Here is a 17,588-nt window from a genome sequence, read left to right as displayed (position 1 = left end):
ATAATGGGATTTTCAAATGGCGTTTTGTTGTCTGACTGTCGCATCAAAGTTGAAAAAAGCGTCGAGGTTTTACTGTGGAGGTGTTTTAGTGTCACTTCTGACTTTCTCTTGCTGCTTGTTCCATTTGTAACCAAAATTATTCTGGTTAAAAAACAGAAAAAAAATAAAAAAGCCTTTGCCGAATGTAATAAAATACATGGTAAACATTCACAGTAACAGGTAATGGAGACTGGTCCTGTGTTTTTAACCTCAGGGTTCTTTTAAGACAGCGGTTTTCAAAGAGTGGTGGGCCTTCCCTAACGGACTGCCAGAGAGCGTCAAGGAGCTTCCTCAGGGCTTTTCTAAAAAAAAATTGGTAAAAAGTGTTTGTGTCAGGGAGACCAGTTTCAAAGTGAGCATCAGTGCCAAGCCGTCGGTGTAAAACTGACAATCATTTAAAGAGTTCCATCATTCAGAATTGATCCACGCAGGTGTTTATATTATGATGTGAAGCACCTTTAAGGTGATAGTATGAGTCCAGCTGTGAGGGATGTTCATCCTTCCACGCTTTGAAAACTCCTGTCTTGGTATTGTTGGTCATGTCTTATAAATCCTCAATAAATGAATTTGATGAAGGTTATAAACAGGGTGAGAGAGAGAGTGCCTAACAGCATCTGAATAGTTATCAATCTGCTCTTCATGTGTCCTTGTTTATGGTGCTTCAGAAAGGGCTTTCTGGGTAAATGTTGAACCTTTTTTCCTATATGTCTGGAAACTGTAAATTAAATGCAATTGAAATTTTTGTATTCTAAAACTGATTACCTTAACTGGGACCTTTCCAATGCAAACCGTCTCGAAACAGGTTTAACTGTAAACTCAATGTGGTCGTTGAAAGCAGGAGTGTACATCTCCTCTGTCGGGGTTCCATTTACACAATCAATTTTACTGTTCTTATTAATTGGCGGGAAGCAAAAATTTAGTTTCTGATGCCTAAAAAGTCCGGTCTGTCAGAATGTAAATGCATGCAGGTCTTTAGAAGTTGGTAGATGCCAGTTTTGTTCCAGCTTCTCTCCACAGCACTGCGGTAAGTGTTTGCAGGTCTTCATCCACAGCAAGGCCAGAGAAGAATCTGCTGCATCCACCAAGATTTGACTGTGCATAAGCAGATGGAAAGTATCTCCCTTTGTGTTTTCAGTATTTTAGTTTCATTAGGTGATGCTTTGATACTGAAGTTATTGGATCCCACCCACTTGAAATCTCAAACATTTTATTGGATAGCTGTATTGAAGATGAAAGTTCTGAATGATTAAGATGTATTGTCCTGCAATTTGAAACCGTAAACAACCCGAGAGAAATGAGCCTTAAGTATTAGAGGAATAAGCATTTTTATAGGCCTCTCAAAGCATTGCTCAGGTAAAGTGTGGGGTTAGAGTAAGTTGCACTTTTCTACATTTACACTGATGTTTTGACACTTGTTTGTAGCCAGAAGTGCAAAGAAGAAATAAAAGCGAATAATGAATTTTGGTTCTGGCTTCTCATTTTTATTGAACGTATTACATATGAGGTCAGAAAAAAAAAAAAGACACAAATCAAAATACCTGCTATTGGTGCTGTGTTGCACCTTGTTGGCTCGCATGAGTATCAGTGGTTCACATGTTTTCCACATGTCTGCATGTTTTCTCTAATATTACACAAATATGAATGTGTCAATTAGTGGCCCTAAATGTGGCTGAGAGTCTGCCTGGTGATGGACTGGTGACCTGTCCTCTCCCATAGATCCAGCACCCTGAAGCCCTGATGAAAATAAATCAGGAAAGCAGAATGGTAAAGATATCTTGGCTCATACCAAATGTGATCCCGAGATGACCAGCCCATGCACCGTAGTGAGAAAAGTTAAACAAAAGTGGCTACATGGATGTGGGGAACCGTGCCATTCATTAATCTAAATCGCTTTCAGAGAAGAAACTGTCAATGTTGTGGATTTTTATGAAATATTAATAACCGAAGATTGTGTTTTATAGCAGTGCGAAGTGTCAAGACTTTCTAGAATGGTAATAGTTATTTAAACAGACCGAATTGAATCGTGTATGGTGTTTAATGTACGATTGACGGGGTTACCCGGAACCTTCGTTTCGCCAGTCTCTGTTTCAGCCGGATTGACGTACCCTTCCGTGGATTGTTTGTATGGCGGTTCGAAAGTAGACATGTCTGTTTTATTATGATAAATGGCAGCATTACTATTCGCCTTGGTTATTCAGAGATATTGAGAAAGTACTGTAGACTACTACAGGACAAGTTTCGCTTTACCTGCGCTGTACTATGTTTAAAAAGATGACGGAATTTGGTCCAGATTCCGGGGGACGCGTTAAGGTAACGGAGCATTGATTAATCCCAGGATATTCTTCAAGTGTTTCTAATGTCAGGGTGATGAGATTTAGGTAGTCGTTTCGGCATTGCTTAAACAATCCAAACGTTTCCATTCATTCCCTCTGGTGTTTGCAGGGAGTTACCATTGTGAAGCCCATTGTGTTTGGAAATGTTGCCCGATACTTTGGGAAGAAGAGGGAGGAGGACGGACACACTCACCAGTGGTCTGTCTATGTGAAGCCTTACAGAAATGAGGTACTCATCGACTGTATTCAGCATCCACCTGGGCTCAGCTTGATTCATTTCCTTGAATGTAATTTATTTTGCGTGTTTGTTCAGGATATGTCTGCATATGTGAAGAAGATCCAGTTCAAGCTGCATGAGAGCTACGGCAACCCGCTGAGAGGTGAGTTAACTCTTTTATCCAGGTCCAAAACTACGCTTCTACTTAATATCAGTTGTTCATTTTTATTTCAAGCATAAAAACAAAAATAATGCAATAACATTTTAAAACTGTCAGTGTGTTGCTGTTGTTTTACTGTTTGTTTTTGTCCTTTCAGTGGTTACTAAGCCTCCATATGAGATCACAGAGACAGGCTGGGGAGAGTTTGAGATCACCATCAAGATCTTCTTCATTGATCCAAATGAAAGACCTGTAAGAGCCGCCACAAATACACTCAAACAGTTTTAATCAGTATGTCTCAGCTTTACTACAACCATGTTTTGTAATTCATTTGAGCTGCTTATAGTAAAAGTGTGTGGTGACGTATTGGTAGGATTTAATGGGATGTTGGAATCAGGGTATGTGAACTTGTTCTGTGTGTGTTTTCCAGGTTACTCTCTACCACCTCTTGAAGCTGTTCCAGTCAGACTCCAGTGCCATGCCCAAGAAGACAGTTGTCTCTGAATTTTATGATGAAATGGTAACCTTGCTTCCATGCAGAAGTGACCACATTGTTTCACGTTGAGCTGAATGAGCATTTATTGTGATAAATATTAGGAAGTAACTGAATATGAGACCTGGAAGTCTGGGTTAAATTTAACCCTCACAGCTCTTTTTCCTGTGCAATTTCTAGATCTTTCAGGATCCCACAGCCATGATGCAGCAGCTGCTGACAACCTCGAGACAGCTCACCCTGGGAGCGTACAAGCATGAGACAGAGTGTATGTACCCAAATACTGAGCAGAGTTGTTTATCCTGGAAATATTTACAGCTCACATTTGTTTCTGTTTCTGCAGTCGGTGAGCTGGAACAGAGGACAAAAGAGAAAATGGATGCAGCAAAGAAGAGAACCAGCCAAGAAATCACAGAGCTGAAGGACAAACTGAAAGCCAGCAGAGAAAACATCAACCACCTGAAGGCAGAGATCCGGAAACTGGAGGAGGATGGAGACCACAAAGAGCACTAAAGACAGAACGGGCGTGTCGAACATAGAGGGGGAATACTTAGTGATCTGTAATGCATCTGTCTTCGATCGTTGTAGTGGTTCACTTTGAGATTTCTTTTTAGTTTGATCAGCATTTGGAATTCATGTCAAATGTCTCCATCGGTTATCTTCATACAATTCATTTCTTGATGCAATCATTTCTCAAAAAGAAAGTAGGATTTCCCTTCATGAAAATCACCTCCTTCACATGACATCTGAGAGGATGCTGCCAAATCTCAGTCAAACTCCTTATTTGGCTTTTTCTTTTTCTTTATTTTTTTTACTGGTGTAAAGTTTTTATAAAGTGATTGTGTTTGTATTCTTGTGTGTGTTTCTTGAGTTACACACGATGAGTTTGCTCACAGTAAAAGGAAGCTGACCTCTTTTACCTTTATTAATTATCAGTGCATCTACTGTCCCACTGTATTCATCTAAATGAAGTTGTGTGGTATAGATATGCTGTCGTGACTGGTTTTCAGGTAGATTTTTATTCTGACTTTATTTGTATTTATACTGTTTCCTCGGTGTACAGTGGTCAGCAGTCTTGCCTCATGTTAAAAATAACCTGGGTTTAAGTCTGTGCTCAGGGATTGTTTGTACAGTTGTCATAGTCTACCAGCGCGCGTGTGTGCGCAGAAGGAATAAACTAAAAAGTGAAACAGCAGATGTAACTCAAATCACCAAAAATGACAAGCAAACCCTCCAAGGCAGAACAGCAAAAACATTCATACAGATTCTAATTTTATGAGATGATATTTGAGATTTACAGTTGAATTTATTTTATTTGAATAATCTATCTGAGCTTAGAAATGGGATTCCTGTTATGCACACCCTTTTAAATTGTAATCCTCCATCTAGCCCTGCTTTCTAAACTGTAGCCAGTCATAATTGTAATATCTATTAGTTTTTAAGCTGTGTTTTGCGCGTTTTAAAGGTTACGTATGTTTGCGTTTCTAGACCAAACTTTTATTAGGTGGAAATTGGGGAAAAAAAGTTTTTTTGAAAATGAAAGTAGTGAATTAAGGACTTCCGTGAAGAGAATACAGTTAAAGCCACAGGTGTCTAAAAAAATGCTTCTGTAAGATATTTCCACTGCAGATTACAAGATTGTGCAATTATTTTCGGCTCTATAAGCGGGTTTACAATATCTACAAGTCAACAATAAACGCTGCTTTTTTTGTTGTTAGAAAAATCTTTTTAAAAATCAAACCTCGCGGGAAAGTAAGGACGGACAACTAAAAATTCCGAGGGTCAGTGAAAGCATCTTACAGGAAGTTCTCTCAGCTCCTCCTGCAGTGAAACTCAGACCACAGCAAGAACTTTTCTAACTTTATGTCTTCTGGCTGCTTTGTTTTAGAACTTTTTCTTAGTAAATATGAGCAGAAGTGGGCATTTTGAGCGGAAAGGATGCTGTGTAAGCCTGTGCAGCTGCGGGTGAGGAGTTTGGTGGGTTTCCTCTGGTTGAACTCTGCTCAGGTGACCCTCATCAGGTGGAAGAGCTCAGGGTGAGTCCACACACACACACACACACACACACACACACACACACACACACACACACACACACACACACACACACACACACACACACACACACACACACACACACACACACACACAGCTCCAAAATAGTTTATTCTCATAATATGATCATACTTCATATAACACAAAATAGACTTAATTTATTGTTTACCCTGTCCTTGTTGCTGATTACCTTTAAAACTCGAGAAATCTGACCAAACCAGATGATGAATAATTAGATTCTCCCACCTAAATCATCACAAAACTCTGGCTCTCCATGAACTTCATTGGATCCAAAACCCAACAATGTGTTCACTGCAAAATCTCCACATCCACACACCCAGCCTCAGACCTGCCTCCTCTCTCAGCCTCTCTGTCCTGAAATGTGCTGATAAACAAAACGCATCATTCCAGTGCGGCTGATCGCAGTTCTTCGTCCTGAGTGTAAACACGCCAGTCTGAACGGTGCAGTATGACTCCAGACGTGCAACAGGCAGTAAAGTGAAGCAAGTTTCCTGCATGTTATGAAACAGTGAGGAACCTGTGATTGTGTGTGCGGTGATCTTGCCCCCGGGGCGCCTGCTGCCCTGCGGCCCCTGGAGCGTGTAGAAACGCCCCTGACCGGCCACACACCCAATCGAACTGACAATAAAAATAATTTTCATTGTGATATTCTAGTGATGATCGAACCCACAGGTTGGGCAGATTGTGAGCGTGGAGGAGTTTTGGAGGGTTTGTGGTTATTTATAACAGCCCGCAGTGTTTGTCGCGCGGGTCACGTGGCGCGAGGCTTTGAGCGCCGACGTCAGACAGACGGAGCTGGTACGGAGCTCCGGTCCTCCTCCTCCTCCTCCTCCTCCGGTCCTCCTCTCCTCCTCTCCCTGCGTCTGCCCTCCGTTTCCCCGCCGTCTCATCGCCCGCTCCCCGGCCTCACGTCGCGCTGCGGTCATGGAGCAGCGGACTGAGGCGCGCGGCTCCTCCTAAAGGCTCGACCCTCCCCGCGCCAGGCTCATGCAACAAACGCGACTCCTCGTCGGGAACGCGGCCGCTGGAGCTCTGGTGTGCGCCACTTCACAGGTAAGTTGTGGAAACGCATAGAAATGGACCGGACGATGCGGGTGCAGCGTGCGTGGAGGTGGCCTGCAGCCTGATCCGGGGGCAGTGGGGCACTTTAATCTCCTCTGCCCTGCTGTCACCACTATCTGCCCCTACAGGACACGTTCCCTTCGCTGATATGTTGCTGAAACATCAGAGCCTGTTTTCTCCGTGTGTGGCCTGTTTGACAGGGTAGTGACTCATATTGTGTTGCAGGCAGATTTTTCATGTCTGTTGCATAGATTTCCTGTCATGTGTCTCACCGTGAGCAGGAAACAGTTCACTTTCTCTTACACTGCTGTGTGTGTCTTTTTAATCTCTTGGCTTGCAGCCAGTAATGTGTGTTAAAGCTGTAGGATATATTGTATGTCCATCACTGTTACATTAAGAATGTTATATATACTCTGTTTCCATGCACTGTGCGTGTAATCAAACAGATGGAGTCTGACTTCCCAGGACTGTGTTGTCAGTTGACCGTGTTTCCCCTTTATTAGTTCAACACCATTTCATCCAGCAGGACAGAAGTCAGAAAAACAAGGAGAGAACAGCTTGAAACACCGAGTCATCAGTGATCTGCTTCTGGTGGGAGCTGCAGATCAACATATGGTCACAAAAAGAAAAAGAAATTGAAAGATCCCCAAAGCACAGTGAAATTAACTTCATTAATTTAAGTTTATTATTATTATTTCAAGTCATTATGATCGCAATATTCCATCTAACGATTGCTTGTTTGTTTAGTATTGTGTGTGCAGCAGCATCTTGACATGATGTTTCATTTCAAACACTAAATGAGGATTCAAGTATTTCCTGCGAACAGGGAAATTTATTACTGAAGCAAAAGCAGTGAAACACGATTGTATTTATGCCATTTTGGGGGGGGAAAAAAATCCTCCAAAAATAACACCTGTCTCAGGAATTAGCACAACTGTTGTGTGTGTTTGGTGTTTACATGAGCACATCAGGCACGCCGCCCGGCTGCACAGACCTTTGTTTTGGTTGTGGTCCACACAGAGCGCCATTGTTCGGCCCGTGTCTGTGTGCCGAGTCCATTCATGAGGCTGAGTGCATCATCAGCATGCCATAGCGTTAATGTATGGAGTTCCCCCATGAGGGCAAAGTGCACGTCAGGCTTTTAACTCCCCTCTACTCCCCTAACAGTGCACTGCATTTCCCTTTTTGCATGGCACAGGATCCATTATCGATATCCACATCTTTGAAAATGAAGGCGTTTCTCTTTGGTTAGCCAGCCATGCAGTCATGCCGTTGGGTCTTATATCAACGATGTAATTTGTGATGAATACGAACAATTAGGCGGATGACAGTGTTGTCTCTGTGTGTCAGGATTTGGCATTTTCTTGCTCCTAATTGACCCCAGCTGTGCCTTTTCTGCGAAGTTTTCTCCTTCGCTTCTTCATTTTTCATACATTTTTTTTGTGTTTAATGACTTCTGGCCACCAGCTGTCAAATTGATATTATAAAAAAATGTTCTATTAGAACATTTATTATTACGCCAGCGGATTGATCCCGGTCTGAACAAAGGTTCAACCACTGCATGCAGTGCACTCTGGACACCAAGACCTTATCTCATCATGGTTTCATCTGAATAAAGGTGAAGTGGATCCTGGCTATCATCCGTTTTACACACAAGCTTTAGCGTTACATGTCTCTGTGTGTTTCTGTGTGTGTGTGTGTGTGTGTGTGTGTATTCCAGGTTTGGAGGTGGTAAGGCCATGGAGAAGCCGTCATCCTCCGGCAGAGCGGCTCTGGAAGACCCCAAAGCCTCGATGGAGGTAATCCATCCTTCGCACCAGCTTAAATCCAGGTTTATTTACATTTTGAGAATAAATGCGGCCGTGTGGAAGTTAATGTTTCAAAAGTCATCTTGAAGAGTCTTGACGGGAATGTGAAAGAAGCTTATTTACAGCCTCTGTTGCACCGTTTATGTTCTCGTGCTGACTGTTGAAGGCAAACACTGCCAAATCCAGCTGAAGTCTTCCTCCAGGAGGGGCGGGTGAGGGGAGCAGTGTCACCTATACGGCGGAAAAAAGTTGCATAAAAACCTTGTTAAGTCTCTGTAAAATCTGACTCGATGATTTGTTTATTGTATTTTTGCCTGCATCATTTTGAGCTTAGGGCAACAAAGAATAATATTTAATGGGGAGGGGCAAGGATTTGGTAAGGATGAGTATGCGGAATAGTTCTCATGTTATAAAAGCTCTCTTGAATCTGCCTCATTTTTTTTGGGGGGGGAGAATTTAAAAGAATGCAGGATTGTTGAGCTGGAAGCTCCCTGAAGGCCTCGGTTATGTGTTTTCTCAGTGTTGCCTCAGCCGGAGCCAACATTGGAAATTGAGTTGCATAACTCGGTAGTTTGATGAGTGCTGGATGACCGTGCATGAACTCCGTCACTGTCTGCACCCTGACTCCAGGACGGAGGCGCCCTGCGAGGCGCTGAAGGCGGAGAGTCGGACCCTCTGACGCCCAGGAAGAGCAGCTCCTCCCGCTCCTCCAGGAAGAGCTTCCGGCTGGACTACAGGCTGGAGGTAGCCTCACTTCCTGTCATCCGCTGTTCGGTGGATGGTGGCGTGTTAAACTAAAAATGCTCCGACTGCAGGAGGAAGTCACAAAGTCCTGTCGAGACAAACATGGCCGCTGGATCAACCCGTGGCCCACCTGGCAGTTTCCTTCCTATCCGCTGCTACTCAGGTTCCTGCTGTTTGATAAAAACCACAGCAATGTGCCCACAAGCAAGGAGGTGGGTCATTTTTGTATTGTTTTTTCTGTTTCTTCTGAACTCTTTTTAATCAGTTTGTCCTGTTTGAATCAGATTATATCAACCAATTCAATCAGTGGATCAATCCCATGAGGCTTTGCGGCTGTGTGACATGCAGGACGGATCTGTTTGCTGGAATCATCAGCTGACTTTCAGTTTTCATAGAAACGCCGCCCTTTGTCCCGGTATTTTTAGCTCCGATTGGAAACCTCGCTGAGTTCAGTGGAGGCTTAGCCGGCTTCAGAGGCCGCGATCGAAAAATGTGTAACCCCTCGGGCGCACGCTGCGTTTATTTATCAGCTGATCGTTCATTGTAAATTATACTGGACATGTGGCTTGAATGAGTAACATTAGACAAAGCTGTAAGTTACACAAGTTTCTGATCCTCGTCGTTTGGTGTCTCTCAGGTCCTGGACAGTGAGCTCCCGGTGCTGGAACCGTACTTCGTCCAGAACCCGGACCTGTCGGAGTCCGGCCCGGGGCTCAGGGTGACCTGGCTGGGCCACGCCACCGTCCTGGTGGAGATGGACGGCGTCAACGTCCTCACAGACCCCATCTTCAGCCAGAGGGCGTCGCCCCTGCAGTTCATGGGGCCCAAAAGGTACCGGGGGCCCCCCTGCACCGTGGAACAGGTCCGGCACCGCTCTTATTCTTAACGATTCATCTCATACGGAGAACACGGACCTTCACTAGCTCCTCCTTGTTCCCTCCAGCTTCCCCGGATCGATGCCGTCGTCATCAGCCACTCGCACTACGATCACCTGGACACGGGATCTGTGGCCAGCCTTAACGCACGCTTCGGAGGGGAGCTACGCTGGTAGGCGGCCCTGCAGCCCACCGCCACACTGTCAGCCAAAACAAACAGAACCACAATGTTGAAACGATAATCTTCTGTGACATGAGGTTCGTGCCCCTGGGACTGATGGACTGGCTGGTGAAGATGGGCTGTGAGAACGTGATGGAGCTGGACTGGTGGGAGGAGAACTGCGTCCCCGGCCACGACGACGTCACGTTCGTCTGCACGCCGTCCCAGCACTGGAGCAAGCGCACCGCGCTCGACGACTGCAAGGTACCGCGCCGGTGAAGCTTCACGCTGCCTTTTCCCTTCCTGTGTTGGTGGATTCAGTGGATTTTGTCATGACAATCTAATTAAAAATGATCTTTGCATAAGTAATGTTTATATTATTTCACAACCAGTTCGCTGTCATTCTCCTCTGTCTCTCTACCCCCCCCCCCAGTCTTTATGGAGCAGCTGGTCCATCCTGGGCCCCGATCATCGCTTCTTCTTCGCTGGCGATACGGGTTACTGCTCCTCCTTCCAGGAGATCGGGCGCCGCTTCGGACCGTTCGACCTGGCGGCGATTCCTATCGGCGCGTACCTGCCCAGGTATTTACGCAGTTCAGTCACCTTCCATTCTCTTGAATCTCATAATATTGCACAGAACCAGTCACGCTTGTCGTATATTGTCCGTTGTTTTTTTAGGGATGTGATGAAGGGGCAGCATGTAGACCCGGAGGAGGCTGTTCAGATTCACCAGGACCTGCAGGCCAAACAGTCGCTGGCGATACACTGGGGGACTTTCGCCCTCGCCTACGAGGCACGAGTATACAGAGAAAATAGTCGCCGATGTTTCAAAAGTACTAATGATGAAGCTGAAATAAAAAGCTCTGTAGCTTTAATCCAAAAAGTGAAAACATTAAACTGGTAAATTTGCATGAATGAAGTCGGTTTGAAAGACTCCGCCGTCTGTTCTTCCTCCTGCAGTATTACCTGGAGCCGCCGGCTCGTCTGAGAGAGACGCTGGAGAAGAAAGGACTGAAGCCGGAGTCTTTCTTCACGTTGCATCACGGCGAGTCTCGCCTCATCGCCACGCAGGACGGAGACGTCTTCAACTGATGAACAATGGAGAACAATATGTCCGTTAGAAAATGCAGGAAATTGTGTTTAGTGCGTATTATATTTACAGTTCACCTTAAGTTCTGTAACGCTGTTTGTAAACTGAATGTTCACATGGATGGACAGCACTACCCACAGAAACAGGTTTACAGAACTGAAAATGTGTGAATGAGATCATGAGAAAGACCAAGGAATTTTAAGAACTTACCGTAATTTGTTATAACTAAAAAAAAGAAAAAAAAAATCTAGTTTTTTTTTCGTGGTACTACCTGAAAACTGCAGCTATCAAAAGAAAACTGTACTCAGTTTGTAACCCGAAGCAGGGCTCACGCTGTGACTTTACAGGTAATTCAATGGTAATTTACATTTTTTTATGTGCATTTATTTCATTGTCAGCACAGAGGAGGAGGAACGTTCCCGCTGGAAGGATTTTACAAGCCACAAAGAGGAGTTTCAAACGGCGTGATGTGAATGTCAATCAGAATCAGACCAGTTAAATTCTGCAGGCCCGAGTTACACCAGTGCTCTTACGGAGAAATGAATGTAGGTGAAGTTTGTGTGAGTTGTGTTGTGTCTTCTTCTGTTTTTAGCAACACAAATAATGACGAGTCGACAGATGCGTTTCAGTCGCTTTACTTGAGTTTTCCTGACGTGCAACGACCTGCAAAACGCAGCAGGCGCATGACAATGACGTCACCAACCATTCCCATACAAAGATGAAATTAGATTTTTTTGTTCAATACACTACAGTCATGGCCAAAAGCTTTGAGAATGACACAACTATTATTTTTCACAAAGTCTGTGGTATTAGTTTTTGTAACTGCCGTTTGCCTATACCCCAGAATGTTATGAGTAACCAGCTCAACTGTAATTCATTGCAAAGTCCCTCTTCACTTTGAAAAAGGACTTTATCACTAAAAACACATTTCCACTGCATTTCAGCCCTGTCACAAAAGGACCAATTAACCTAATTTTAATGACACACGGGTATTTAACATATGAAGTGACAAAGGAGGAGAAACTCCCAACAACCCAACCCACTTCAACCCCCTGTGGCTGCCGATGCATTTTAGAAGAATAGCATCCAGACCAAAGAATCCTTTTGGAGATTACGCCCGGTCAGGGGGAGACACATCTGTTTAACATGAAACAGGACAAATGGGAAAGAACCCCCCCCCCCCCCGTGGGTTTGCTTGGTGTCAGGAGCCCAGGGGACCGTCTGCTCAGGAGCCCACTCGTAGCTGATAACCACTACATGTATGATTATCTCTTTGGAAAAATCCAGCTGCAGCTCTAAACCTCCACCAGATCATAGCCAAATATGTGAGCATTCTCTCAACAAAGGTTGACTCAGTGAAAGAGAAGCAGAAGTAAATTTGGTAGGTTTCAGTACAGCCAGGTCAGGCGACGGCACACTACAGTGCCATCTGAATTTTCTAATGTACCAAATTATATATTTCACTTGTATATCACTACTGATGTTCAGTACATCCAAATACAGCAGTTTCTTTGCTGTTTTTTGAAAATTCAGCCAGCCCCCTATTTATTTTCGTACTCAAAAAATAAACCACACAAAACAACTGAAGTTGAATTCAAATTTAACAGATTTTTAAATAATTTGTAAAAAAAAAAAAAAAGAAGCTTAAACTAAATACTTTTGAATTGAATGTCTTTATTTCAAGTCAGACAAAAAAAAAACAACCAAGAAAAAAAAAATTCAACTTCGAGGAAACTAAAAACAGCAACAAAGAAAAGAAAAAACGAATGAGTCAGCTCCAGCTCGAAAGGGAGTGGGCAGAGGACGAGCTTATTTAAACACCCCCCCTGTTTTTCTTCAAGACATACAACTGCTGCAATATGACTGACACACATTCCGGTAAATATTCTGAAATACATAAAAAAAAAATGTTGTAGAAAAAAATGCAACACCGCCGTTACCCTCACTTCTTATACAATTTTAACATCTATAGAAATACTTCTATAAAAAAATTAAAATCATACACATAAAACCCAAACAACTATTTACACATTACACATTGTCCTGGACAGTAACACACATACATCACTGTCCATCGTGCCACAGCTGGAAGCAGTTCCTCTTTGAGGTGAGGCAGAGAGGAACCTGACATTTCCGACACACCACAGCCGTCTTCACTCGGGGCGTTCCGGTGTCGTGGCACCTCTTGCAGTACCTCCTGGCCCGACCTTCCTGGCTGTCGTTGAATAAGGGCATGCAGGAGGTGGAGGGGGGCGGGGGGGCCGCTAAGCCCACGGCAAACTCCAGCATCTCCTGGGCCAGCTTCTCCTTGAAGAGCTTGTGGGTCAAGGGCTGCGTCTGGCTGGGGTCCCGTTGCAACTTCAACACCTCCTTGTGCAGCAGGTAACTGTTCACTGTTGCAATGTCCACAAAGTGGAAAAAAAAAGTTTTATACCACTGTATGGCTTTGTTGTGGATAGAGTAAGATTTTATTAGTGCATCCGATAAATCCACGCCACCCATGTAGCAGTTGTAGTCCTTGATGCTGTCGGGAACTGGGATGACCTTGTTGGTCCACACCCCAGCCTCTTTCAGCTTTCTCGTCACCGTCTGTCCGCTGTAGGCCTGGTGGACCGTGGAGCACATCGCTACCTGTCTTGTGTCCATCCATTTCACGTATAATAGCTGGCCATTCCTGACCCAACGAATGTCCCCCCTTTCAGCCGTTTTGGGTAGGTCATTGGTGAGTGTCTGAGGGAGGCCAATTCGATTTTGTCTAATGGTACCACAAGAGCCAATCTTCTTAGCCAACAGATCGGTGAAGAGAGCGGGGCTTGTATAAAAATTGTCTGTGTACAAGGTGTAGCCGCTACCAAGGGCAGAGAAAGGCATAAGGTCCATTACTGAGGAGTAGGACAGACCGTGAGGTGTGGAGGATTCACTTTTACCTGTATATATAAAAAAATTCCAGGTATAGCCTGTTACTGAATCAGCCAGCACAAACAGTTTGTATCCCCACTTCGTTGGTTTGTTCTTCATGTACTGTTTTATGCTGATCCTGGCTTTGCTTCCAACCATCCGCTCATCAATGGAGATATTCTGGTATGGATGGAAATGAGCTTTACAGGCGTTGACGATCTCTGTGTAGAGAGGCTTCAGCTTGAAAAGCCTGTCGTACTCAGCGGTGTGTTTTTTTTCCTCATTTTCCTCATCCTCTTTTGGGTCGCTGAGGTGAAGCGAACACATAATGGCCTCAAAGCGGTCCCTGGTCATGTGGTCACCAGGGAAGGAGAAATTGTATGGCCATTTCTTCCTCCAATAGTCTGACCTGTGGTGGACTGACACAAGGCTAGTGAAGAGGAGAATGGCCATGAAGACATAGAACTCCTTCATGGTGAGCTCTTCCCACTTGTATTTCAACCCAGCGTTTTTTCTTCTCACAGCATTTTTGTTTGTATTGTCAATGATTTTCTGCACAACAGATGCTGAAAAGAAAAGCTGGAAGAGGCTGAGGGGAGACCACGCTGTGGTGGTGGGAAACGTAGGACCGGGGGTCCTGGCCGGCACAAATCTGAACGGGACAGGTTTGCTGTCCTCTTCGTCTCGGTCACGCCACCTGGTCTCACTCCCTGTAGGTGCCGACGGCTTCTCTGTAGGCTGAGTGGCTGCAGTGGAATTTTCCAGAGAGGAGCGTCGTCTCTTCTCTGTGGTGGGGGGAGGTGCCGATGGCTGTGATTCTCCTGGAGCAGTTCTTCTTCCGCGTTTCTTCCGCGGGGTCTTTTTGGGTAGCTCATACTCTTCATCGCTGTATACCCAAAATGGGGAAGAATACAAATATATTTAGTGGCCTAGTTCACAAGTCTCGCTGCAAATGTCTGTTTTTTTGGTTAAACGTCTACAGAGGTGTACACAAATCATTATTTCTAACTTCGTCAATGTCTTGACTATATTTTCTATTCATTTCAGAACTCATGGTGGGAAATAAAAGTGTGACTTTTCATGGACAACAAAAAATTGTCTGGGTGACCCCCACTCAGAGCAGCAGTGTAATAAACACACACTGTGCTGGGGAAGTCAACACGCATCCACATGCACCCAGGCAGAATTTTTTTTTTTCAGCACTCAAATTTCCAATTATGAGGTCATAATAATGCAATTGCATAAATTTTGAGTTCATAAAAACATTGTGACTACAGAAAACAATGACATTTATGAGACAATCCATACCTTTCCGAAAACGATAACGGGGCAGTGTAGTCCACATCCTCAATGGGATTGTCGGGAAACAGTAGGTCCTCATCTTCAGATGATGAATACTGCATGCAGATGGAGTTTCCTTCCTCCTCCTCCATAGCTGAGGGAACTTATTTTCAACAGGGGGGAAAAAAAAAGAATAAAAATACGCATGTTGAACACATGGTCAGGCCTAACAGGATTAATGACGGCATCACATGATACAGCCTGAGTAAAACTGTTATTTCAATACAATTCAGCAGTTAATAAATCATGTCTACTGCCTGCACGGCGCGTTCTTACCTTGTGCTGCAGCCTGCAGTCACAACACTCCAAATGTGCTGTTTTGCGCTCTGAGGTGGCACTAAAACGTTTTCGTCAAGGCTTCAAATTGCATCAAGTCTCGCCGAAACTTTCGAACAGACGCGGGCGGTTCCAACTACTACTGCGATTTTCATAAAAACACTAAACATAAGCTTGAAGAGCCGAAGAGCGGGAGTCGGAAGCGGCGTGTTCAGCAAAGAACTCCAAGCTTTCCAAGCAAAGAACACGTGAGAATGAATGAGTGTCACACCAAAACAGTCCGAGCGGAAACCACGCCCCCTCTCCCGATAAACGTTCCCCCCCATCCCACAGTCCACAAGCTATCAGTTTTTACAACAACAAAGAGTCGTCCGGGAGTCGAAAGAGTTGGCTCTTCTCTGGGAGTTGAGCTAAAAAAGCCGACTCTCTGAAAAGAGCCCGACTTCCCATCACTGCGAGAGCCGCTAGTCTGCGCGCCAAACAGCACCCTTTGCGAAAACGCATAATGCAGATTAACTTTATTAAATTGAATTTCTTTTCAAGCTGTCAGCAAATTGCGTTTAATGGGGAAACATAACTAAATTAATTCTTGTTTTTAAGATAATGGTAGGCGATGTAGTTTTCAATTATGGAACTTGGAAGAACAAGTGTATGATGATAGGAGTGTGATTATAGGAGCTTCACCTCAGAATTTTGCATCAAAACTTTCATCAAAAACATGAAAAAGTTACATTCTGATGAACTGCTGAGGTGTCTGATATGTTAGATTACAAAAGAAATGAATACCCAAAAGTGACAGAGTGTGTGGGGAAAAGATAAGTGTTGTGCTTACAACAAAACAATACAATACAAAACAGACTGTAGATGCGCTCTGTCGCCCTCTAGTGGTACTTTGAAGTTATATTCCAACAGTCTGCAAAGTAAAATTGAACTCATTTCCATTTTTTTAACTAAACCGTCATTTAATAAATGTATTTTAATGTAGCTGATTGAACACAAACTTCTAAAATGGCTAGATTTATTTTGATTTATTAAGTTTTGCGTCCCTTCTGCGGGTGACTGGTGGCTGATTCTGAGTTTTCTACGTTTCATTTTAAACATGTAATTGCTAAGCAAAGAATCTGTGCTTGTTTCAACAAAAATACAGTACAGTTTAATGTATAAAAACTGTATGTCTGGAATAGACAAATATATATATACTAAAAATAATGAAATACCATCGTTTTAGCTTGCAGACTTCAAAATTGATATCCTGCAACCTCTTAAAAATGTAAAAAGATACCTTTCAAATTGCCTCTTTTAACAACATTCCCATAAAAATCCATTTCTTTCCTATTGTTCTGGGACAGTTTGGTTAAAATGTAGTGGTCTTGTCAGAGTTTTCAAATTACTGTCTTATGAATCATTCAGCACTTGTTAGTTAATTTACAGTAATTGAATTCCTGAAAACTCTGGAATGTGTGTTTTACTCCCAACTCTGCTACTGAACCAAGATATGTCTTCATTAATAACACACACACACAGAGGATGTGATGCATTTTAGGAAAAACATTACATGTGCTGAGAGCTCAGCCTGGCGACCCTGCAGCGAATCACCAGAGGAGCCAAATGGTCTTTTTTACTTCATTCTTTTCATTCCTTCAAACGTTATTCTCTGCCCAGTCTTTTCCTCCACTCCCACATATTTCTTTTACTGGAATGTTTTTGCTCTCAGCTGTGATAGATGAGAGGTGATCATTGACATGTATATAAAAAATGGAATTATATGAGTGAAACATCTTTTTTAATTATTCTTCCAACCCTTTCAAGGGAAAATGACATTGTTCACTATATTCCTGATTTATTCCTTCTTATTCTCAGCTAAAAACAAGTTAATGCTAATCACAAGTGTAAGACAAAATCTGAACCTTAATCCCTGAGTGCACAAGATCACCAAATTCAGGCATTTAGATCAGCATTTTTTGTGAATAATACTTTAGATTGCAGGAAAATTATATTGCAGTAAGTGTGTTTAAG

At 43.5% G+C, this 17,588-nt stretch overlaps 3 protein-coding genes across 3 annotated transcripts; 2 read left to right on the top strand and 1 right to left on the bottom strand.

Moving 5' to 3' along the window:
• The first annotated feature begins 1,576 nt into the window (after window positions 1–1,576).
• Window positions 1,577–4,092, top strand: yeats4 (YEATS domain containing 4). The gene is made up of 7 exons (XM_030113621.1): window positions 1,577–2,349; window positions 2,482–2,601; window positions 2,686–2,752; window positions 2,907–3,001; window positions 3,180–3,269; window positions 3,423–3,510; window positions 3,586–4,092. Exons 1-7 carry the CDS (start codon window positions 2,299–2,301, stop codon window positions 3,753–3,755), a joined length of 681 nt encoding a protein of 226 aa, XP_029969481.1. The 5' UTR covers window positions 1,577–2,298; the 3' UTR covers window positions 3,756–4,092.
• Window positions 4,093–5,074: 982 nt separating this feature from the next.
• Window positions 5,075–12,608, top strand: napepld (N-acyl phosphatidylethanolamine phospholipase D). The gene is made up of 10 exons (XM_030113611.1): window positions 5,075–5,278; window positions 8,101–8,179; window positions 8,819–8,932; window positions 9,004–9,144; window positions 9,570–9,794; window positions 9,876–9,979; window positions 10,066–10,231; window positions 10,401–10,549; window positions 10,646–10,760; window positions 10,928–12,608. The coding sequence occupies exons 1-10, from the start codon at window positions 5,181–5,183 to the stop codon at window positions 11,057–11,059; spliced, it is 1,323 nt and encodes a 440-aa protein (XP_029969471.1). The 5' UTR covers window positions 5,075–5,180; the 3' UTR covers window positions 11,060–12,608.
• Window positions 12,609–12,720: 112 nt separating this feature from the next.
• LOC115404322 (piggyBac transposable element-derived protein 4-like) lies at window positions 12,721–17,585 on the bottom strand. Its single transcript, XM_030113603.1, has 2 exons — window positions 15,264–17,585; window positions 12,721–14,841 (listed from the first exon to the last, which is right to left on the bottom strand). The coding sequence occupies exons 1-2, from the start codon at window positions 15,386–15,388 to the stop codon at window positions 13,122–13,124; spliced, it is 1,845 nt and encodes a 614-aa protein (XP_029969463.1). The 5' UTR covers window positions 15,389–17,585; the 3' UTR covers window positions 12,721–13,121.
• Between the last annotated feature and the right edge of the window lie 3 nt (window positions 17,586–17,588).

The sequence above is a fragment of the Salarias fasciatus genome, chromosome 17, assembly GCF_902148845.1.
Source record: "Salarias fasciatus chromosome 17, fSalaFa1.1, whole genome shotgun sequence".
In the NCBI taxonomy this organism is placed as follows: Eukaryota; Metazoa; Chordata; class Actinopteri; order Blenniiformes; family Blenniidae; genus Salarias; species Salarias fasciatus.
This window is presented reverse-complemented; position numbering and strand designations above follow the sequence as displayed.